The sequence below is a fragment of the Ctenocephalides felis genome, unplaced genomic scaffold, assembly GCF_003426905.1.
Source record: "Ctenocephalides felis isolate EL2017-DRISC unplaced genomic scaffold, ASM342690v1 CF-g0.4_SCAFFOLD_01492, whole genome shotgun sequence".
NCBI classification, from domain to species: Eukaryota; Metazoa; Arthropoda; class Insecta; order Siphonaptera; family Pulicidae; genus Ctenocephalides; species Ctenocephalides felis.
In genome coordinates, this window is record NW_020537646.1 from 34,604,420 (window position 1) to 34,630,245 (window position 25,826).

The 25,826-nt window shown below is 28.3% G+C and overlaps 2 protein-coding genes across 2 annotated transcripts; both read left to right on the forward strand.

Moving 5' to 3' along the window:
* The first annotated feature begins 2,017 nt into the window (after positions 1-2,017).
* On the forward strand, positions 2,018-10,672 carry LOC113371169 (sodium-coupled monocarboxylate transporter 1-like). Its single transcript, XM_026611812.1, has 14 exons — positions 2,018-2,041; positions 3,204-3,376; positions 3,465-3,624; positions 3,687-3,752; positions 3,819-3,870; positions 3,935-4,002; positions 4,359-4,513; positions 4,811-4,951; positions 5,073-5,181; positions 5,624-5,733; positions 7,263-7,542; positions 8,745-8,920; positions 10,183-10,366; positions 10,455-10,672. The coding sequence occupies exons 1-14, from the start codon at positions 2,018-2,020 to the stop codon at positions 10,524-10,526; spliced, it is 1,770 nt and encodes a 589-aa protein (XP_026467597.1). The 3' UTR covers positions 10,527-10,672.
* Positions 10,673-12,097: 1,425 nt separating this feature from the next.
* Positions 12,098-25,550, forward strand: LOC113371170 (sodium-coupled monocarboxylate transporter 1-like). Its single transcript, XM_026611814.1, has 15 exons — positions 12,098-12,157; positions 12,780-12,952; positions 14,107-14,266; positions 14,336-14,401; positions 14,475-14,526; positions 14,627-14,694; positions 15,542-15,696; positions 16,851-16,991; positions 18,229-18,337; positions 18,458-18,563; positions 20,161-20,176; positions 21,762-22,041; positions 22,946-23,121; positions 24,078-24,279; positions 25,494-25,550. The coding sequence occupies exons 1-15, from the start codon at positions 12,098-12,100 to the stop codon at positions 25,548-25,550; spliced, it is 1,821 nt and encodes a 606-aa protein (XP_026467599.1).
* Positions 25,551-25,826: the final 276 nt, after the last annotated feature.

Here is a 25,826-nt window from a genome sequence, read left to right on the forward strand (position 1 = left end):
AATTTTCTCCAATTTTGGTCTCAAAAGATTCAATGATGAACGCAGATCGGATTTTCTGGTAACTTCTCTTTTAGAGAGTAAATTAGAAGCAGTAATAATTGCTCATAGTGTATTTAATAAATTAATTGTAAACGGACAAACTAATTTTGTAAAAATGTTTATTGAAATTAATACTAATTTCCATCCACGTATTAGATTTTAATTGAGAATATATAACAATAATGTTAATTAAAAATTAACAAAATAAGAATGTTTAAGTATCGATTACAGTTCTACACTATCACTATATTATTTTAATCTTTAGAATATTTATTATAAAAATATTTATTTGAATTTATTTAAAATAAAATTATGTATTATTCACACAAATTGTTCTCACAATTAGAATTTATATAACATTTGATGTAGCATATACCAATAAGGAGTATGCTAAAATTTATAAAGATTGATGAAATAATTGTTAACTTCAATAGATTCTTTAAGAAATTCTCTGAATTATTGATTTTAAATTAAATAGCAACTACCTTAATGAGGGGCTCAATAATCATAGATAACTTTTCAATAATTAAATTTTTTAATGTGCATAAAATCATGTAACAATAAAAAAATAACGTACATATATGGAATATATTTATACTTAAGAACCCAATACATAATAAAGCCCAGAAAACATCCTAGTCTTAAAAAAATGTATTTTTTGTAATATAAATAATCCAATCTAAAAAGTGTTCATGTGACAACCATCCAAATATTTTTTATGAATAGGGTATTATCTTTTATAAATATAAGAAAAGTTTTACGGCAATACGATTAAATAAGAGCACTTATTAATTAATTTTGAAAATAAATTATTTTTTTAAGTACTTTCCCAAGATGATTGATGTTTTTTATACATGTCGATAGTTTTATGTGCGTAAGTTTGATAAATGTAAAATCAAACATAGATTATTTGTAATTATAACAATGTTTTCAATATCCAATATTTTGCAAAATTGCAAATTTCTTATATGCAAATATATTTAAAAACTCTAATAGTACAGATTGCGTCATATGGCCATTTTTAACCATTTTATTGTTTTTAGAAACAATTAAAATCATAAAAAATTGTATGCAGTAAGAGATAGAAGTCTGTTAATGCTCATTCTAATAATTCTCTTCGGCTATAAAACATTTGTAACGCAGTGCTAAAAGTTTATTCGTAATAAATATTGATAAGTAGAGAAAATGATAATAATCATATTTAGAATGAATTTATTCTAATATTTATGCCTCAATGCATAAATGATAGCAGTCTTATTCGCGATTAATAAATTTGATTAAAACCACAATTTATAATTTTTATGCATAAAAACGTAAAACAAACATTATTATAATGGAGTGTTCATTTATTAAACATGTTTGATTTGCAACAAGTTTTGCAAGCTCTGTTTAACACTTCTTATCCAATTGTCCCCATCAGATTATCATGTGAGATATTAGGCCTCGTAGTCCTGAATGAAATAAGTGTGATTTAATCATTTAAAATCTCTGGGAGAAACCAGGTTGAAAGTTAATCCAGATAATATTATCTAGAACACAGATAATATCATCAAAACACATTTTTCTGAATCAATACCAATTCATTTCACGGGACTTGTTTAATATCAATTTTAGAAATCATAAAATTAACGGTGAATCCAATTTGTGTTTATGAAGTTATTCAGAATGGTTAAGTGAGCGATTTCCAATGTAAAACTGATTGAGCGCTAATTATGTTAATTGTTTTGATTTTAACTTGTTTTTTACAGTATTGAGATATATTTAAGTATATTTTAAATCACGGCTATTGAGATTACTAAAGACTTACTATTCCTGCGGCGATTACTAAAAAATAGTGTGGTGATTATCAGTGAAAAATGAAATATGAAAGTTAATAAATTGTGAATTTGTTTACAAATTTGTTGCAAGTTTTGTGAATTGTTCATAAGAACAAATTAATAGTTTCATCTAAAATAATATTTGCAAATAGCATTTAACAATGGATGTTGAGGAATTAGGATTGGTGAGATTTGTTTGATGTATATATATATATATATATATATATATATATATATATGCATATAGTGTTCAATTTTCAAACCAATTTTTCGTATTCTGTACCTCTGCTATAAATTCCTAGTATTTTTCCTTCTCGTAGACCATCATCTGCTTCATCCTAGTATTAACATCCTTGTTTTCATTGTTTCCAATTTTCCTTTTATTAGACATATATATCTTGATAATTTTTTGAAAACACTGGATACAATTTTATTTTTATCTTGCATTTTTTTCTGGTCTTCTGGTGCACCTTATTTTAGAGAACTAATTAGTTCTCTTTACTTTATTTTAGTAATTTTAGTAATACTTTTAAGTATGTAACATACTAAAATTCAAAGTATCATTAGTAATAACTTTTAGTGAATGTATTTTTATTTTTTTAGTGTTTATTTTAGAACAATTTGAGATTAAACATTTTGAAACAATAGGAAAAAGTGAACTTCAATTCCTTCAATTTTCATATAATTAACTATACACTTATTATAATAAGGGTATAATTGTGAACAGTGTTTGAAGGAGAGAACATCTCATTCAAAAAGCTCTCTCTGCCAAGTGCACATATATAACTTCAACATATTTTATTTTGAATTCCAAGATCCTTCAAAAGGCTCTCTCTGCCAAGTGCTCATATATAACTCCAACATATTTTATTTTAAATTCCAATTATTTGAATTTTCTTATGAATATTCTTTTTCTGTTTCCTGATGCACCAACTTTTATTTATATTTCTTAGTAGATCATCAATCATTTATATCCTTTAACCAACTTTTTCAATATTCCTTCTCTATTTCATTCAACACATAAACATTGTAACTTTAGATAGTTCACATTGTTTTACATTATTTCCATGTAAAAACTTCTTCTGATGTGAACTTATTGATTTTTCATACAAAATTATTGCATTTTATTAAGAACTATTTCACATGATTCCAAAAACTATTTTAAATTAAATTTTAGGAACAAAATTGATTTTGAATTCAATTTATATCAGAAAATCAAAAATTTTATTTTTTCTAATAAGTTTCTAATAAGCGTTGGTAAGAAAATTTTTTATCTTACCAGGTCATAGAACTGTTAAGTTGTTGCAGTTTAAATAATAATAAAAACTTATTCATTATATATTACAGTCACTTCAGCAATTCGGATGGCTGGACTACGTATTTTTTGTAGCAATGCTGCTGATATGCATTTTTATAGGAATATATTTTGGTTTTATAAAGAAAGTAGACAGCGAACAAGAATACTTGGCTGGAGGAAGAAATATGCTTGTTACTCCGATTTCTATGTCACTCATTGCCAGGTACATCGATAATAATAAATCACTATTCATAATTATTATTTAACGATAATAAGAATCATAATAATTATTTGAATGATATTGTTTTCAGTTATATATCTGGAATAACATTATTAGGATTACCAGCAGATGTCTATAGATTTGGAATGCAATATGCATATGTTGCATTTGGAATTATTTTTACAGGATTTGCAATGAATTATATATACTTGCCAGTATTCTTAAAACTTAATATTACTTCAACTTATGAGGTAAATAAATTGAAAATTGAAATATAAAATTATATTTAAAATTCTATATTTTTTTATTTTAGTATTTAGAGTTACGATTTAACAAAAAAGTAAGAACTTTTGGATCTATATTATACACAATAGGAAATGTAAGTAACAATATCTATAAAACGCCAGAGCTTATTTAATTTTAATCTATTTTAACTTTTATGCAGATAGCGTATTTGCCAATTGTGATTTATGTTCCTGCTTTAGCTTTTAATCAAGGTAAGCAAGGATATTAACATATATAATTTAAAACTTAATGTTTATTTTAATTTTACTATTACAGTTACTGGCGTAAATGTGCATGTCATCACACCAATAGTATGTCTGGTTTGCATTTTCTATACATGTGTGGTAAGTTCTATTCTATACTAATTACCAATTCAAATTATTAGGAAAAATATTTCTCCATTATATAAAAATCGAATAAAAAAAAATACTAAGATAAAATGGCAATATCAAATTCTTGGTTTTTATCCCCTCGTATGGATTTGTTACAAGTTTGAAAAAAAAAGAACAATTATTAGTAAAATTTGATTGCCACAATTTCAATGACCATTTTAATATAATTATGACTTAAATCAGGTTCCACACAAACTCTAAGGAAAATTACTAGAGGTCAATCAGGAAACGTTTGATGACAGCATGTTTTAAATGTATAAAACAATATTTTCACTTTAATAGATTTTTATCATTTTTTTGTTTTCTAGGGAGGTCTGAAGGCGGTAGTATGGACCGATGTTATCCAAACTGTCGGAATGTTTGGTTCAATAATTCTAGTTATCATAAAAGGTACTATTGATGTTGGTGGATTCGGAACTGTGATGGACAGAAGCTGGGAAAGCGGTAGATTAGAGGCACCCGAGTAAGAAAAACATTAATAATATAAAATTTAGTGTTGATAGTTTAATAAAGTCAAACAGAATCTCCACTATTTTTTTAATATAAAAGATCAAGACTTTTTAAAACTTTCTATAAAATTTTAAATTCAGTTTAAAAAGGTTTCCAAAGCGACACGTTTCAGTTTTAAGCAAAAATCCCTATAAGTAATACGTATAATTGCTTGTAACATTATTAAATATTTTTAAAAAATCTTTTAAATATTCTTGTTCTGAATGTATTCTCATAAAAATACATAATGTTCTTTATTAATGTGATTCAGTTTAAACCCAGATCCTACTGCAAGACATACACTATGGACATGCGTTGTAGGCGGTTGCATCTCCTGGTTGCAATCAAATGCAGTTAGCCAGAATATGATCCAGAGATATATTGCTTTGCCTAGCTTGAGAGCAGCTCGAAGGTAAAATATAATATTGTATATAAAGTTCAAATATACAATCAAATTGCTCTGATAACTTTGTTTTGATTTCCATAATTTTGTTTGTTCCATAATACTCTAACCGATTTTCTTCCTATTATAGAGCTGCTTGGATCCTGGTAGTTGGAGTTGCTTTATTGATTACAATATGCTCCTATTGTGGCCTCCTCATGTATGCTACTTATTACGATTGTGATCCTCTAACAACTAAGGTAAACATTATTCCTCATTTTTGCATTATTTGGGCCAGCGGTGGCGATATCGGTTAGAGCGTGGGCTAGCAGCAACTAGTTCCAGGTTCGCTGGTTCGATTCCCGCTACCGCCGTAGCACGACATGAGGCAGCTTTCCATGTCGAATTTCCACTTGGGGTTATAGATCACAATATAATTCAAAGTGCAAATCGTCATTCGTGGACATAGCTGCAACATCCAATCACATGTTAACTATTAGGCGTAAGAGCTAATATCAAAAATATCCCATACATAAGAGAATGGTAAATCGATGGATTGCCTCTCAAAAAATAAGTAGCCATAAGTCTTAACCAACAGCTTATAGAACACATAAGAGTTCTGATTGCTGTTCAAACAATTACAAAAAAAATGCATTATTTATTACATGCTATTCAATTGTTATCTAATTTCTCTGTATACAGTTGGCACGAGTTAAAGATCAAATGTTGCCTTTGTTTGTAATGCGGACATTGAGTGGAGTTCCTGGATTATCTGGATTATTCATAGCTGGTGTATTTAGCGCAGCGTTAAGGTAAAAATATTTGTACCAAGTGATCGTATTGTATCTATAATTATCCAGTTAATATTTTTTACTGTTTTGCAATAGTACTTAGCAATTACAGTTCATTTGCCTCTGGTATATACTTAGTTCCATTGAAAAGATGACGTCACATTGACAAATTATTTATTTAAAAATAATCTTTAATTTCCAATGATAATTTGATATTACCCATATTGCATATTTGATAGTAAAAAAATTAATTGTTGAAAATGCCATTTGCAAAAATTCATCAATAATTAACATCTTCTAACGTTGAATGATGATTCTACTTTTATTTATAGAGCTAATTTATTTGTATATAATATTTAAATTTATTAACATAGGCCTTTTCGGCCTTTTATAAGAGTTATACCGCTGGAATATTTATGCTTCTGCTATTTTATTGCCGTTAGATATAGATGCACACCTCAGGCAGCCCGACATCAAGCAGTAATGATAATAGAAAAGATTTGCTTTGAAATAAATAAACGACATTAAAGTGTCATAATATCATTCCACCAATTATTTAAGGAATATTATTAACGTTTATATGAGTAAGAATCGATTTTTCTTGCTTTGATAGCGGCGCTTTGTTATGTAGTCTGATTAAAAAATTAATTAAATAAAGTAATTAATGAATACAACGCAGGATTTATTACTGAACACAGTATCACCTTCGTTATTTGAGAATAAAATTTTAATGCAAATTTTTAATACGGGCTGGCCGTGGTCCCGTGGTAAAAACGTGGGCTAGCAAATCCTAGTCCCGGGTTCGAATCCAACCTCGGTCGGTTCGGTATCAAAGCAGCTTGAAACCAAATTTTCACTTGAAATCATAGATTTCAAATATGATTTCAAGTGAAAATGGCCTTTCGTGGGCATAGCTGTAGTGGCAACATGCCACTTGGAAGTAAAAAATCATCACTGTTACAACAATTGTAATAATAAAAATTCAGCACATAGAGATGAGACAACTGTTTGGGTTGCCATCTATAATAAAGCAAACGTAGTTTGTAAGAGATTCATCACAACAGCTCATAGAACCCATTAGTTCTGATCGCTGTTCAAATAAATCCAAAAAAAAAATTCAATACTTTTACGGTTGTATGATGATATGGAATATAGTTACGCAAACAAGAATTGCATACTTAACAAGTTCTGTACTTAATTCTAAATTACCTGCATATCATCTATACCTTAGGCTACATTTGTGTTTTCTATTTTATTTTATATTACCAATCATCACAAAAAACTAGCTTTAGAGTTGTATAAAATGACTCACCCTTTCAGGTTTAAAAAGGTTAGAACTCGTTGTTAGCTGAATAATTATTATTATTAATTGAGTTTATTTTTTTCAAATTTCTTCCTATTTTAATTTATATGTTATATCTTTATAATTTATTTATTAAATACAATTAAAGAATAGCCCTTTGAAAGCCATTATAATTAAATATGTCGCTCTAATTAGATTGTGTAGGCAGATTATAACTTATATTGGAAATAATAAAAAATCATTACAGTTCTCTATCGACTTGCCTCAACTCCATGTCAGCTATCGTTCTGGAGGACTTCGTCCGTCCAGTAGCAAATTCTCGTGGTCATACATTGACGGACCGTCAAGCCTGGTACGTGATGCGGCTGGTGGTGCTCTTCGTCGGTGCACTTTGCGTTAGCCTGGTGATGCTCGTGGAACGCGCAGGCACTGTTTTCCAACTCACGTCCAGCGTCGAAGCCATCACGTGTGGACCTTTACTTGGAATTTTCACAGCTGGAATGCTCATACATTGGGTCAACTCTAAGGTAATAAATGTTCAAGGTAAGAAGTTATTATAATTAATTAGTTGTATATCCTATATTAGGTAATTTGCAAAGTGTGCTTTCAAAAAATATATTTTTTAGAGAATTTAATTACCAAAATAAACCAATTAATTATTTTAATTAATTTGTATTATTATTGAACACATAAAAAAAGTTTATAGATGAGCTGTCAAAATACAACATCAAATTAGAGAGTTAGAGTAGTTTTATGAAAAGTTATTATACTATCAATTAATAGTTATTTCGACGAGCGGCAAGAAAGATCGCTTCAGAGCAAATTGATTCTAATCAAAAATACAGGGTGCGCCATTTATATGTGGCCAATGGAAATGTTGAATAACTTGAACAATTTTCAATGAATTTTGATAAACTTTCTTTTATTATAAAATAAAAAACCTTACAATTTTTTCCAGCTATATTCGAAAAACAACGTCGATCAAATGACTTCTTTTATTCTGTCAATGTTAATCAATGTTTTCACTGACCACGAATTGATCGCGCACCCTTTAATAAGGCAGATATATCGATTGAAATGCATTTAGATATTATAAATATTAAAACTAGTGGTTGATGGCATCGTGCCTTAAGGCAAATTGCTCTAACTTTCCGTACCGTAACAAAATCTTCGAGGAATATTTAATGTTTTCGAATAGATAATTATGAATACTTAATAATTATATAAAATAAATTGCAAAGTTAAAATTATTTATTTAAAGAATATAAGCGTGCTTTAGAACTTTCACAAGAATTAAAATTAAAATCTGAATTATTGTAAAATTAAATAATTTTTTTTCCAACAGCAATTGTTCTGCCAACACAAGCAAAAAGGTTTTTGAATCATTCAAATCGGATACTAAGTTCTATCAAAAACTGCATTTTTTGTACATTTAGCTTTCTATCTTCAAAACGGCTCGACCTGCCTTTGTCAAGAACTAATCACGACTTCTCCCCATGATTACAAAGTGAATAACTTTCGGATCATTTAAATCGGATACTCCGTTCTCTCAAAAGCTCAATTTTTATTTTCTGCACTCTTTGCTTCGTATCTCCGTACCGGCTGGACCTGCCTTTGCCAAAAACTAATCAGCACATCTTCCAATCAATATGTTTTTTCAGTTTTTAGACTAACCAAAACTATTAGATGCTTGTCAATATGTAAGAATTATATTTTTTTTTCAAATTAGGGAGCAATGACTGGTCTGTTCTGTGGATTAGTTTTTATGACCTGGTTAAGTCTGAACGCTCAAGCAGCTATCGCATCAGGGCACATTGACTATGAAACAAAACCATTATCTGCAGAAGGATGTGACTACCTTTTTAATGCTACTAGTTCAACAGAAGAACCCATTATTCAAGAAAGGTAATATATACAATACAAGCGTTAAGAAATAGAAATATATGGATAACAAATTCTTATCATTTATTTTGGAAGAGCATAATTTTCTATAATATTTTAAAATATATGAAAATTAACTTCTAATAACTTAAGTAATAGTGGCTGAAAATATATAATTTCACGGTATTTGTAATCTAAAACTTGTAAGACATCATGAAAAACTTCAATAGGGATAACCCCTTCAAGTAATAACTAGGTCAGTACAATTAATTGACGTGAACGTATTTTAAATAAGGGCTAATAATGGATATAAGCAAAAGACATGGACGTAGATTTCATTGCAATAAAACCATCCCAATAATTTGCCAATAACTTTTAACTATATATAAACGTATCAAATGAAAATAACATGATAGAATAGTTCTTTCATAAAGAATTCATTTTTCGGAAACCAAGCGCTGTATTTAAAGCAATACTTGCTTAAATACATTATTATTAGATGGTATATATATTATATTCTTGCCAAAGAAACTTACTCTCTGTTGCGATGATATTTTTTGTGGCCTAACAACTTATAGATTTTCCTCTGTTGAATACAAAAATCTAAGAAATTTATTTGATTAAGATATAATGATGAATGCAATAGGTTTGCATCGGTTTGCATAGGTTGGGCCCTTCCAGTTACAATTGCAACTGCTTCATATTTTTAATATTAAAACTAATTAAAAATTACGTAAAAACTTCAGGACAGAAATGTCTACCAGACATGTCTACCAGAAACTTTATAAAATTTAAAGTCACTAAATAATTCAGTTTTTCAAAAAAAGGCAAGAAGAGTGAATAAATTTGGAGAGTAAATAAAATATCAACATTTGTGAAAAATTCAGAAAAATAGAGAGAATTAGATGGATAAATAATTAGAATGATAAATATTCTTTTAATTTTATGGATTTTTATATTTTATGAAAAAAAATTCTTCGTGAGGGGCCCCCCTACAAATTTTGATGCGGGGCCCCGCCAAGGCATGCTACGCCCTTGTCTCCTACGCATGATTTTGTATTCTGAAAATACTATTATTTAGTCTAGCATGTCTACTATGATACGACTATGATTCTCTGATACGACTTTGATTTTAACCACTTAAAGGTCACGCACGAATATCTCAAGCATGTTTTTCCAGGCACAGAGCAAGAAAATGTAAAAATGTTAAACTTATTAGTTATTATAACAGGAACATGTGTAAACTGCTTTCCAACATAATTTAATACCTCTGATTAACATTTTAGATACGTATTTCCATTATTCCGCATATCTTATCTATGGTACAGTCCTTTGGGCGCAATAGTGACAGCACTCGTTGCGTGCACAGTCAGCCTGGTAACGAAAAAGAACTCGATAACTGCGCCTGGTCTACTCGCCCCCTGCGTTAGGAAAAGACACCAGATCAAAATTAATGCCAATGAAAGCAAGGTATTCGACTGTAATATAAAAATAGTTTTATAATATAAACTATATAATTGATCGCACAAAACAGTAATATAAACCATCACTATTCTAGGCTAAAGATTTGGAGTTGACTGACAAAATGAGCAATGGTCACGACAACAAGAGCTATGACTTCACCAAATGATTCGTTTTATAGTTGAAATTAAATAAAAAGCCCTGAACTGAAGCGGAAGCACGAAAAGAAGTTATAACTGACAAGAAATTTAAGCCTGAACTTCTAAAAATTAGCAAAAAAAAAACATATTTTTTTACCTCTACGCAGGGCACATTATTTTTGATAAAAAAAGTCAACATTATTATATATGTACGACAACAATTTGTACATGAAAAGAATACATTAAAATTACTGTTCCGCCAAGTATACTGTTTTCATTTAAAGTAATATGGTGTAATAGATATACTTAATATGTAAGTATAGTTGGTTAGTATTATATATATATATATATATATATATATATAATTGCAGCCCAATCGTCGAATTAATTAATTATTACTGCAAAATACTTTATATGTATAATTTTTTTTTTGCACATCTTTACGTTTTATGGATTTCTGAACCTTTTGGCATACTTTATAAAAAATGGATGTATGTGCATGTGTGTGCGTATGTTTGAATACAATTTTTTGTCGACAATATCGAGAGTACGGATCAACCGATTTGAATGACTCAAAAAACATTCGATTCGTCTTGACGGGAAGATGTGCTGATTATTTGTTGGCAAAGGCAGGTCATATCGTTCCAGAGATAAGAATCTTCACGTGATATATTTTTGAAAAATTTTGACTTGAAATAAGCAAATTAAATAAAACATTGGCATAAAAATTATTATATGGATTTCTATCTAGGTTCTACTTCTACACGAAGAATAAATGCATTTATTGTAGTATGCACTACTAATTTAACCATATATTTAATAAAAATCTTTTATAAATAAAATTTTCCTATAGAAATTTTATTCAAAACCAAGATTAAATTCAAGATATTTATTATAACTTCGTACATTTTTATAAATATTTGTAGAAGTTTCATAATTTGTTTCTCCATATGCAACATTAAAGAAACAGTTCGCATTTATTTTTAAACACTGCTACATTCTGGAATCAAATAGTTCCAAATTCCTTCACTTTTTCAACTAGTGTAATAATATAAAAGTTTTCATACATATAAATGTATTCATGTGATAATAAAAATATTTTTGTGTGAGTAATAAATCATTTTAAAAAGTGTTATGTGCGATATTTTCATATTTTCCAGAGTAACTGATATTTAAAAAAGTAAATCAATAATAGTCAAAAACAATAAATGAAAAAAATACAGATTTGTGTAATAAATACCTTTTAAAATTTATAACTTTTTAATTTTTTTAAATTTAACACTGTTGTAAATAGTATAACAAACCACCAATATTTTTCGATATAACCCTGAATGAATTTACATAGTAATTACCATTGATAAGCTCATTTAAAATATTTTCCTTTACCTTATTAGTTATTAATTGAAACAATATTTTATACATGTTATTTAATAAAACATTCACTGATTGCGAGAGTTTGTGACCAAATATAAAAGTTTAAATTTTTAATAAAATAAAAATTTATATGAAACAGTGCAATAATTTGTACAATAATACTCATTGTTAATAGTATGAACTTCTGGGAATAATATACTATGAAAGTTGTAAGCTAATTTTTATTATGGCAGATAATATTAGCCAAAAGAACACATTGTTCACAGACGAGAAAGAACTGAGATTGGTAAATATAATTAATAATTATGTTACTATTTATTTAATCATTAATATAATTAAGGTGCGCATCGTGTTACATCCTTTTATTTTAATTATTGTATATTATGTTTTGAATGATGGAAATAAATTAAATAATGATTTTAAAGTAAATAAAATTAATATCAATTGAAACGTAACTGTACAAATCATAATTGCTACATTGTTAACGTAGAAAAGTAAAAAAAATTAAATGTTTTGGATAAATTTATATTATTAAAGAATTAATTAATAAAGTTCAGTATATTATAGGTATATCGAAAACAGTAACACATTACCTCAAATATTTTTATTTTACCAATATTTTAAATTCCAATTTAATTAAAGTTCTTTATAATTATATTATCAAAAATATACTATATAAATACAAATTCACACCGTTAGTTTAAAACTTAATATATGAACAGAGTTCATATTGAAAATTGCAATACTGTATTTTTAACACTAACTTTTAAGTTTTAAAATATTATATATGTATAATAATATAGTTTGTATTGCATTACAAACGTGCTACGTTTTGTAATGCAATTAAACGATTTTCATATAATATTTATTTCTTTTGCTTGCTTTAATAATTAAAATTTTGTTTCTAGTCACTTCAACATTTTGGATGGCTTGATAATGTTCTTTTTGCAACAACTCTTGTGATATGCATTTTCGTAGGAATATATTTTGGTTTTATAAAAAAGGCAGATAATGAACAAGAATATTTAACTGGCGGAAGAAAAATGATGATTACACCAATATCTATGTCACTTATTGCAAGGTAAATGAAATAAAGAAATACAATTTTATTAGAATAAACATATGGTCATATTAATATGAGTACAATTAAGCAATTATTTAAGAACATTAATCGTGAGAATACTATTATTTTGTATTTTGGAAAGTTGAAATTTCATAGAAGATAAAAAAAAATTCTATCGGAAAATAATATTAAGATTACTGCAAACTTAAAATAGTACAAACTTAAAGAATTATAATTATATATATTCAGAGTAATCAGATATATTTTAACAAAAAAATATAAAAATTATGTAATGCATCTTAAGATTTATAATGAAATGAATTTCATTTGAAAAATATATTATCAAGCAGTATTATGGCTTATGAAATTTGAGATAAAAAAACAGCCTTTAAAGATTAGTTTTGTTTTACTTTCAATGAATTATAATTACAATTAATAAAACAAATAAAAAATAAAAATATGTTCTAATAAATCTATTGACAATGATTGAGGGTTGAAGTAAGGTGACCATACGTCCCTGTTTATTTTTAAAGCAATATTCGTCCCGGAATTAGATCTTTCGCCCCTGCTTGTCCCGGGTTTTTAATAATAAAATTACAACTATCAATCATCAAATATCTAAAAATAATATATATTATATTGCAAGACGCGTCATAAATGAAAAAAATGTCGAATACAAAATTCTAAAGGCGTTTTTAAATAGACTCTCATATTAATAAATTTGAACTTGTATTTTCTATTTCACAAATTTTTATTTTCAAATTATAAAAACGAACGAACGATTGTTTCAATATAAATATAAAAAAATAAGCAAGGCTCAAAGGCGTAAAAAAAAGATTTAGATCGAAAAATATAACATATAATATTACATCATAGGTAAAAAAAAGAGTATTACATATAATCAAATGATAAAATTTTTACTGAAAATCCACACTTCTTATTACAAATTATTGATTCATTAAAATACTGTTTTTTATTGTATCCTTAAACAGTATTTAAAGTATTTAAGAATAAACCCCCCCCCCCCGGATTGGCATAACTAAAAATTGTCGTTTTGACTTAAAATTAATATGGCCACCTTAGTTGAATTAAAAATATGGAACATTAAGTATTAAGGCAATAACATATATATTAACAATTATGTACCATGAATATAATTCTCTCATTATCAGCTACATATCCGGAATAACTTTGCTAGGATTACCAGCTGATGTTTATATATATGGAATGCAATATGCCTATGTTACTTTAGGATTCATTTTCACAGCCTTTGTTATGAATCATATATATCTGCCAGTATATAAGCAATTACAAATTACATCTACATATGAGGTAATTATTAATTTCTTTCTCATATTAACACAATTCAATTCTTAACTAACTTCTGATATATTTTTCCAGTATCTTGAATTACGATTCAACAAGTATGCGCGTACATTGGGTTCTATGATATATATTATAGGAAATGTAAGTGAAATTTGAATTATCTACAAGAGAAAATGCATAATCACATAATTTTTAAATGTCTATTTTTATGTAGGTAGCGTATTTACCAATAGTAATGTATATGCCAGCTTTAGCTTTCAACCAAGGTGAAATCTCAGTTTAAACGTAAAACGTGAAATTTAGTTTAAACGTAGCAATTAAAATTAATATTTGATTTTAAAAATTTAATTCCGATTTTAATTTTAGTAACCGGTGTAAATATTCACATCATCACGCCCATCGTTTGCACCGTATGTGTATGTTATACATGCATGGTAAGTTATATTCAAATGTTTTTATTTTATTTTTTTTATACACAAAAGCTCAAATATACTTTAGAGATGAAAATGAAATAGAATTTGAAGATTCTAGTAAAACAATAATTTTGCAATTAAGTGTGCTTATATATATATGTATAAATATATATATATACACCCATATATATATATATATCTATATATATATATATATATATATATATATATATATATATATATATATATGAGTAAGTTCTTCAGGGCATACATCAAATAAAGGCAAAGATTTAGAAGTTAATCTTTAATTTTTCCAAACGTTTCGACATAGTATTTTATGTCATCATCAGTGGATATAAATATGGTCTTACATCAGTAGCTAGCGCAAGGCACATAATTTTGCACTATTATATATATACACTAACTTGTTTTTTTTATATTTTATTTTTTGTTGAACAGAGCATAGTAAAATATTTGTGAAATATATAATATATTTTGCACAGAGAACGTAGTTTATTTGACCGAGCCCGAGGCTGTAGTGTTATATATATATATATATATATATATATATATATATATATAACTATATATAGTCGTTCAACAAAGCAAGACTTTAGGCAATCTAATATATTATCAAAATTTAGATTCAGTATTTGGTTTCTCAAATCAGGACAATTATAACTGAATCAAATTGATGTTTACAATTATCTTTATCAAACGATAGATGTTTACAATTATCTTTATCAAACGATAGTATAGATAAAACATTTTACCATATGAGATTTATAAATATAAAATCCATAATTTCAAAAAAATATGAAGTCAATATATTATTACTTAATAAATTAAATCTTTGTTATCTTTAAAGGGTGGTCTGAAAGCAGTAGTATGGACTGATGTCATACAAGCCTTGCTGATATTTGGTTCAATGATTTTGGTCATTGTAAAAGGTACAATCGATGTTGGAGGAATATCAAATGTGATACATAAAAATATAGAAAGCCAAAGATTAGAAAAACCAGAGTAAGATTCATCTATTACAAAAAAAGTTATTTCATTTTAACGAAATTAATATTAACCCTTTCCACTTGGGAATTGTCAAATTAATATGAATTTTGATGCCGGAGCGGTGGCATCCAAGTGGAAAGGGTTAAAATTAATAATTGTATTATCTTTGTATAAACGGCAACGTAATAAGAATTATAGAATCCAGAAAATTTGTGATTAAAAGTCAGGATTCATTTTTAATTTACAAATCCTCCATTAACCATCTCATTAAAATAAAAAATTATTATAAGTATCTCAAATATACAAAAACACATAGAGTATAGCGGGGCTTAAAGGTCCGCGAGTAAAAAGTCCACCATCAATATCTCAAAAACCAGTAAATTTGAGCATTTTTTAACAAAAATATTTAAAAAGAGGGAAAAAGCCATAACCTTGATTCTTACGACACTGCTTCATAATCCATAATCCATAACAAAAGTGATTTCTTTCGTTGTTAAGTTTCATTGGTTGTGAACCTCTAGAAAAACTTACACCTGAGTGGGGTAAAAAGGACCAACCGAACTTTACCCTGGCAATTGGCAAAAGAGTAAAAATGAAAAATAGCAAATAAAGAAAATAAGTTAAAAAAAGCTATTTTATAGGAGTTAAATTAGGTAAATAATTAATCCAACTCAGCTGATGAATATTTTTGACGAAATACCAGATCAAGGTTATTTACAGTATTATCTCTGTGAAAAATGCATTCTTGAAATTTATATTTTGCCTTGGTTAAACAATGTTGCTATTATTTTGTAAAATCTCTTTGAAATTAAAATACAATATTGGACTTATTTTCGCCCTGGCCATCTCAATTTACCTCTATTTGGTAAAAAGGACCAGGTTACAAATTTTTGAACAACAGCAAAGAAGCACGTTTTTACAATGATAAATTAGCTGGAATTTTTACCGAATATAGGCAGGTAGTTGCTTGTTTGATATGTGTTAATTGTTGTAATATAATCGGTTTGTTTTTCACAATATAATTGTTCAAAATGAAGTTGGACCTTTGTGCTCCGCCCTACTCTATACATATATATTATATTCTATACATAAATGAACCATACAGAGTAATTAATAACAATTTATTATTTTATTAAGATGCCTAATAGTTATTTTAAATCGTGTTTAAGTTTCAACCCAGATCCTACAGTGAGACACACATTCTGGACCTGCATGATCGGAGGATGTATTACTTGGTTACATTCTTATGCAGTTAATCAAAATATGACTCAAAGATATTTTGCACTACCCACCTTGAAAGCAGCTAGAAGGTTCGAAATAAAATAAATAAAACAAAGTCATAACAACGATTTTCTGGAAAAGGCTAAATTAAATCTACTGCGACTTCATGAATTGAACAAACAAAAATCTATGTATAACAACATGAATATGGTGTAGAAACAAATAAAACTAGTTGGTATTGGTATTTTGCCTTGAGGCAACTTGCATGAACTTCCCGATATGTGTAAATAATCGACTTAATCAATAAAAAAATAAATTAATTTATGAGTTATTAAAAGTAATCCTAGTGGATTTATTACACATAATTGAAAACGAACGGACACATTAACTCGGAGTATTTTCTAAAAGCAAATGTTCAAAAATCAATAATTTTTATAATTGAATCTGTTTCCTTAGGACTTCAATGGTATAATATCATTAAGACCAAGTACTCTATCGTTATATCAAGTAAATCATCTTATTTTAATTTTAACAAACGTCAAAAAAAAATACTCATTTTCTCAAACTTTTGCTGAATTTTTAAAATTAAACTGCTTGTCGTAAGGCCATAATATTTCAGTAAGTTCTATAAGACCTTGATATATATCGCTAAACTAAGTTCCATAAAATCGGCTTAAAAATTTTTTTTCAACAGTTAATTACAAGAAAACGGCTGGGTAGATTTTGACCTAAAACTAATCGGTATCATTCCCAACTAATATCTTTCGAACAGTTTTTGATTTTATAAAATCGATTCGGTAGTATGAGTTTAAATGTGGACGAAAAGTTTAACACTTTTTCCAAATTACAAAGAAACGGCTTGGCCGATCGTCCCACAAAACTGACAAACGATAGTCCTCGTCGAGATACAGCGAATGGCTTTTAAATTTTTGAAATCGGCCCAGCCGTTTTCGAGAAAACGTCGATTTACGGCAAAAAATCTGTTCACATACACACACACACATACTTTTTCCAAATTTGGCCTCATTCAATTCAGAATGGCTTGAAACGTCGAGAAAACATAAAATTAGCGAATCGGATTTTTGGATGAAAACATAAACTTCTCCTTCGGGAAGTTAAAAATCCTATCAACAAATGTAAAGCTTTGCCTATGACAATAATTTTTACGTACTTGAGTATGGGTATTCATCCGCCTACAAAGTCTTCAGAAATAAGTATCACGAGAAGTCATTTTTCTGAAAATCGTTCAATGTGACTGTAGCAACCCTAAGTTGTATTTATTTCCTAATTGTATTTGGCAACTAATTATTTTAATGTAATTATTAGAGCATCTTGGATACTTGCCGTCGGAGCAGCTTTATCGATTACGATTTGTTCATATAGTGGGCTCCTCATGTATGCAACATATAGCGGCTGTGATCCTCTAACTACCAAGGTAATAATATTATTAGATATCGAACATTTAGGTAAAGTGAATCGATTTAATTTGATTTATTTGAATTGAATTTCCCAATCACCACTTTACGACTAATTTGTGGTAATGTTTTCAAGTTAGCTGGCACGTGCAAAAGACCAAATGTTACCGCTGTTTGTTATGCAGACTTTAAGTAAATTTTCTGGACTAACTGGATTATTTATGGCAGGTGTTTTTTCAGCGCTTCGTTAAGGTGATTTTAATAAATATTTACACAACGAGTCTGATTAGATTAGTTATAAAATGTTGTGGATAGTAAGGGTAAATGATATTTGATATTATATCAAATATCAACTAGTTGGTATTGGTGTTTTGCTTTGAGGCAAGTTACATGAACTTCCCGATATGTGTAAATAATCGACTTAATCAATAAGAAATATTAATTTATGAGTGGATTTATTACACATAATTGAAAACGAACGAACACGTTAACTCGTTTCTAAAAGCAAATTTTCACAAATCAACAATATTTGAACTAGTTTCCGTAGGACTTTTATGGTTTAGTTGTTCAATAAAACCAAGTACTCTATCATTATACCAAATACTCGTGAATCGTCTAATTTTAATTTTAACAAACGACAAAAAAACTACTAATTTGCTCAAACTTTGATGAATTTTCAAAATTAAACTACTTGTCGTAAAGCCGTAATATTTAGTAAGTTCTATAGTACCATGATATATATCGCCAAAAAAAGTTCCACGGAAATTGGCCTACATTTTTTTTCAACCATTAATTGCAAGAAAATGTCTAGGTAGAATTTCACCTAAAACTAATCAGTGATAATGATATATCATTTCCAACTAATATCTTTCGAACAGTTTATGATTTTTTTTAAATCGATTCGGTAGTATAAGCTCTTATGGACGAAAAGTTCAACACTTATTTCCAAACTGCAAAGAAACGGCTCGGCTGATCGCTGCACAAAACTGAGAAAAGATAATCTACATCATTTTTGAGAAAGCGTCGATTTACGGCAAAAAGTCTGTTCACACAAAAAAATCAATTAGAAAAATTAATCATGGTGGTATGGTGGTGTAGAAGAAAAGTGAAAAATTTGCACTTACATCATGGACTAACCTTATTCTAGAATTTATTCAATTAAAATCAAGTACCGTCACCGAGCTGTTTTCATCATGATGATTTCAAAGTAATATGGAAGTGGTTGTAAGTGTAAACAGGGCCGGATTTAGAAATTTGGCGCCCCGGGGCACTGACAAAAATGCCGCCCCATCCCTGAAATTTTACGAACTTTCGAACTTTTTTTAAAGCAATCGCGCTGCTTTAGCTGCGTGGGACAAAATATAGAAGCGCCTAAGCGCCGCGTCGCTGTCTAACTGATAAACAATGTTACAGAACTTATATAAATGTAAACAAAATTTATACTTATTAATATAATATCTTTAAAATATCTGATAATTTAATGTGCATATGTCTTATGATCACTTTTGTCCATCAAATGTTTCTTTTTCAAATTTTTTTATTGGATCATCGAAACCGTTAAACCTGCCCCCCACAAATTTAAGCAGTTATTTATTCTGTAAATTTTTTTGAATGATATTGGACGCTTTTTTTCTCAAAAACTGAATTATCATTTTTGGCATTTTGGCCCGTATCTTCAAAACAGTTGGACCTGCCTTGGCTAATAACTAATCAGCACGTCTCCTTATCAATAGGAATTGAATCATTTAAATCGGTTGATCCGTGTTCTCGAAATCGACTTGAATATTTAAAAAATATTAGATTTGTATTTATGGGGAAACATGCTGATTAGCTTTTTGCACAGGCAATTACGAAAAATGGTAATTGAGTTTCGATATTTCTTCTCTGAAACAGCTACGCAGCGCGACTTTTTTGCTTTGCAAAAAGTTCATCAATTTTCAATTTTCGAAAAATTTCAAAATACAAAAAACGTGCTTTAAAAGTCTTTTTTTTTCATTTTTCAAAAAATTTCAAAGCTCTTTATAAAATGTAATTTTCAGTACGGGATGTTTCAGTAATTTGTCTTAAGGGGCACAGCTAGTGTGAAATTTTGAAAAAATCGATTTTTGTTTTTTTTTTTTCATATTTTGGTTTAAAAATAACATATTAAAATTTCAAATCGATATCTCAAATAGTTTTTGAGTTACAGCCATTTAAAAATTATACATATAGTATATATAGTACAACAATCATTTTATCTTTAAACGCGTTTTTCTCGAAACAGCATTTTCCGAATTTGCTGCAGTGATTATTCAAAAACGAATGATCCGATCACTATCAAAATTTGTTTACATGTTCTGTATATAGTTCTCCGTAAAATGAAGTATCGATTTTTTGATCGGATCAAAAATCGAAATTTGGCAGTCGAAAAACGACCAAAATTTTGGGTAAAATTCGACTTTTTTTTTAAAACGCCGCCATTTTGTCAATTTTTGACTTATTTTTTTTATCGTAGTTCACTTTACAGACAATATTATCTAGTTTAACGAGATTTTTTTTTTTTGATTTCATCCACGTAGAAGGCCGGAATCACTGCAGCAGTTAAGGGCCTTTTTTTGTCGCGCCGTTGGAGATCGACGATAACTTAAAAAATATTTAATTTTTTTCTTCAAAAATTTTACTATGTATTCTTAAATATTCATGTATAAATATATTTCTAAAATTTTGAAATGATTGATAAAGTAGTTTTTGTAATATAAATTCCCAAAAATCACCTTTTTTTAGGCGGTTACACTAGTTGTGCCCCTTAAGGCACAATGCCATGAGTCTCTAGGTTAATTTTTTTTCGATGCTATAAGCTTGGAAGTGCACAAATTCGTCATTTTAAGAGGGCTCGAGAACTGAAAAACATATTTTTGTTAAACTTTCAGCTTGTTAATGGATCTTTATATTAGCCAAATTGCCAAATTTGATAACTTATTAACCAATTTGATAATTTACGTTCGGAGAGGGAGGCAAGGCAAAATAATAAATTTTAATAATCGGTTATTTCAACCCAAATTTTGCATCGCAATCGTATTATGTTCTGTTAATTATATTTCTTAAAACAAAAAATGTTGTTAAAAAAGTTGATTATATTGTATAGAATTTTTTTCTCACTATCCAAATTTTGCCGCCCCCCAAAATTTGCCGCCCTGGGCAGTAGCCCCGATTGCCCCTACTGTAAATCCAGCACTGAGTGTAAATGATTATGTCCTTAATCTATGCCTGAAGCACAAATTATTTATATTAATGGTTTAGTTTATATTTTAGTTTTAGTTTTCTAGTTCAAGAACTCATTAAGATGTTTTACTTTAATACAGTTTACGAAATGATCATTTCAAAAGACAAATTTCTTTCACATTCTGCTTGGCTTTGAGGCTTTTGAAGACAAAATTCTCATAATTTACTTTTTTTACTTCACAGTACCTTATCAACGTGCCTCAACTCAATGTCTGCCATAATCTTGGAGGATTTCGTTCGTCCATTAGCAAAATTTCGCGACCATGTCCTAACAAGTCACCAGATTTGGTTTATAACGCGCTCCGTCGTGATTCTTGTTGGAATTCTTTGCGTATGTTTGGTTGTGGTAGTCGAACGTGCAGGGAGTATTTTTCAGCTAAATTACACCCTTGAAGCTATTACGGGTGGCCCTTTGCTGGGAGTCTTCACGGCCGGAATGCTCATACATTGGGTCAACGAAAAGGTAATAAAAGATAAGAATCAAACTTTACTAAAAAATAAATAAATAGAAGTTTTGTATAAAATTATTAAATAGATCCTCACAACTAACATTCAAAAAGATAGCAATTCATAAAGCTTTCCCGTGAATCATAGTTCCCGATGCCTCAAAAACAAGTAAAGTTAAGAAAATCCTTAAATAGGAGTCTTTGACTCCGCCGAACGTCTATAAAGTTACATATTGAAGTTATAAAATGTGTTTGGTAACAAAATACATATAAAATCATTATGAAGTGATTGAATGACTGAATTAGTGTTCTATCTAAGTCTTAAGACAAGCTCGGGGGGTTTGGGAGTCATAATCCCCGTGACCCAGCCCCTGGATCCGCCATTGCTTGAATATTCTATAAAATTTGCTCATTTATCTCTGGAATATACTTCTTTTACATTGTTCACAACCCATAATTTATTTACATAAATAATTAAAAAATTCTATTCATATATCTACAATGGGTTTGTTTATAGCTGAAGTGTTAAAATGCAAGTGGTATGAGTTTTAGAACCTTGTAACCATAATGTTTCTAGCTATGGTTTCTAGGTTCTAGTGATATTATTTTTACTTGAAAACAGATCTAAATTATGATTTCAAATGAAAATAGCCTCACGGGACGTTGCTTCAAATATATCGTATCACTATTAAAAAGATTTTTAATAATAATAATAATAATAATACAAAAATAATGCATAACCACTGGGGTTACCTACTTGCTATAGATAAACAAGTATAAATGACTTTCTAATTAGTAGGCAAACCATGGTTTGCAGTTGTTGATATCATTAGGTAGTTGCTCATACAATTATACAATGAACAAAGAAATATATCTGCAGTTATGGATCAATAAAAATTGATTAACATTATCATTTTATAGGGAGCAATAACAGGTTTAGTAAGTGGACTATTTTTCATGACCTGGTTAACTTTGAATGCTCAAGCAGCCATTGCTTCAGGACACATCAGTTTTAAAACCAAATCATTCAATGTAGAAGGCTGTGATTATAATTACAACACGACGTTCTCCAAACAAGAAGAAGCTTCAGTTGAAAGGTAACTATAATAATAATTTTCATATACTTATACCTCCCACACGAAAAAATAGATATAATTTTTAATACCACAGAATTTAAATCTGCTTTTTAACATTATAGTTGGACTTTACTGTAGTATACATAGTCAACAATTCAACTATCAACTATCTCGTACCACAAACGCTAAATTGATTAGATATTAGAATATTCATTTAGTTTTAATAAACTGGAGTAAAATTTTTAAAATCGAACTTACAATTTTATTTTTAAAAAAATCAAGCCTGAAAATATATTTAAGCTAGTTAAAATATTTTTTTGAAAGTATGAAAAATGACTAATTTACAATTAAATCTTCTAACCGTTTCAGCACGAATCATCGAATTTGCTCACTCAAACGATTAAATGATGAAATTTAAAATTAAATTTGAATTTAACATGCATATTTACCTTTGTCCTAATAGTTTTTCATAATATTGAAGAATATCTACAAAATACTGCTGAGTTATATAAACAAATATAGAGATTATTCCAAATTTAAGAATCCTTTATCAAATTACTCATTTGCAGTCAATTTTTTTCAAATTTAAGACATCAATCGTATTTTTTTATAAATTGTGAAAAATCACATTTGTAAAGACCTGAAAAAATATACCATTTGAAATTTTCGATGAGGAGCATTTCATATAATTTAAAATTCCAAACATAGGTAAATATAACATTGATTTTACATATTACATTTTACAACGACTGTAGTTGCATACATTAATGTATGCATACAATTGTATGTATACAATTGTATGTTTTACATATTTCAAATCAAAATTTTATAACAATTATTATGTGACTAAATAAAAAATGGCGAAATAATTGTTGGATATGTGTTGCATTTCGAAACGTTTCATACCCTTCAAATTTTCTTTCCAATTTTCAAATTTGATTCAATCAATCTAATATCAATATTTTTTATTATTGCAGTCGAATATTCCCATTATTTCGTGTGTCTTACCTGTGGTACAGTCCTTTGGGTGCACTTGTTACTATTATCGTGTCATGTGTTATCAGTTTAGTTACTGGAAATAATACCAAAATTGATCCCGGATTGCTGGCTTCCTGTGTCAGAAAACGTCTTGTTCAAAATCGTGCACGACACACAGATGTTATTGCCAATAGAGATGAGGTAAATGCATATTTTCATTATACTTTTAATTTTGAAATCACTTTACAGAAATAAGAAACTTTAATTATAATATAAGTAGTCGTAATTTGCATTTTGTCTGGAGTAAAGTTGCACTGTTGCATGACTTCCCCGGTGTAAACAATGAACTTTATCAATGAATATTCAGGTTTACCAACTTTTGATTTCGTGACGTTACAATTTTGAACTCGCGGCTATTTCAAACTTTGACGATGCTTTAATGTATTTTTATCATTAAACAACTTTTTTCAGGATTGTAATAATTTAGAATGTTTGTTAAAATCAAAACCTCTATCGTCATAAAAGTAAATAAATAATCAAGACGATCGCCAACTGATAGAACAGATTTTGAATATCGGTTCAGGATTTTTTGCTAAAACGTGGACAAAACATTATGCACTTATCTGCTAATTATAAACAAAAACAATCAACCGATCGTCTCGCAAAACTAATTAACGACAATCCATGTCGAGTTTCATCGAATGGCTTTTAAATTTTTGAAATCGGTGCAGCCGTTTTCAGAAAATGTTGATGAAATTTGGTCCCACACGATTCAGAATGACTTGGAATGTCGAGAAAACAGAACAAGTAAAGCAGATATTCTGGCAAAAACAAACATCCTTCGGAAAGAAATCAATTGATGAGTAAAATCAAAATGTTAAAATAATCCTTCACCAACAAAATATTTGCTTTGTTGAAGACAAAACTTGATTAGTTAGTTGTTATATCTCTATAAATTTAAATATTAACCCGAATTTAAATAAAAATAATAAATTTAAATATTAACATCAGTTATTAAATACTTTTGAATTATTTTGAATTGTTCATGCATTTTAAAATATGAATAGATTAGTAAAATAAAATTGTGTATGAATCATTACAACAGTTTAAGTGTTATTTATTAGTAAAGGTTTCCATGAATAGTACAACAAATGAAAAAAATTTGATCAATCTTGTTGGAATTTTAATTAGTTTACTTATGTTTATATTTCTACCACAAATAGCATTTATATAATTGATGGAAAATAATACATAAAAATAAGAATTTATTTGAACATTAATTAGAATATGTTTTTAGATGGAGAACCTTGAATTAACACAAAGGATAAACACGGAAAATAATAAGTATGTATTTATCAAACTAATATTTTAATATTATGAACAAACTATGCAATATATTTGATTCTAAATTTTAGATAACCACAATAAACATGAATAAAGAAAGAAGAAAGAACCACAAGAAACATGAATAAGTTATTAGAAAATATTGCAGGTGCATTAATGCAATTTCATTACAATAATCGTTATTTTTACTCAACATGTAAGTAGAACAGCAACAACAGATTTATCAATACTGCCATTAGAATTTAGTTACAGAAGAAAAAAAAATACAAATCAATATGATATAAAATAGGCAGAAGATACATATTCAAGAAAACTTCACAAATTGTTAAAAAAATAATTAATTTATTGACTAGAATATGTACTAACAAAGAAACATGCAACCACTTATAACACATCACCAACAA

What these genes read in the sequence shown, in the direction of transcription:
- LOC113371169 (XM_026611812.1), top strand. Translation starts at nt 2,018, where the DNA reads ATGGATGTTGAGGAATTAGGATTG. An exon ending in ATATTACTTCAACTTATGAG is followed by an intron (nt 3,625 to 3,686) that starts GTAAATAAATTG and finishes TTTTTATTTTAG; the next exon opens with TATTTAGAGTTACGATTTAA. An exon ending in TATTATACACAATAGGAAAT is followed by an intron (nt 3,753 to 3,818) that starts GTAAGTAACAAT and finishes ACTTTTATGCAG; the next exon opens with ATAGCGTATTTGCCAATTGT.
- LOC113371170 (XM_026611814.1), top strand. Translation starts at nt 12,098, where the DNA reads ATGGCAGATAATATTAGCCAAAAGAACACATTGTTCACAGACGAGAAA. An exon ending in TGATATATATTATAGGAAAT is followed by an intron (nt 14,402 to 14,474) that starts GTAAGTGAAATT and finishes ATTTTTATGTAG; the next exon opens with GTAGCGTATTTACCAATAGT. An exon ending in TTATTGCCAATAGAGATGAG is followed by an intron (nt 24,280 to 25,493) that starts GTAAATGCATAT and finishes TCTAAATTTTAG; the next exon opens with ATAACCACAATAAACATGAA.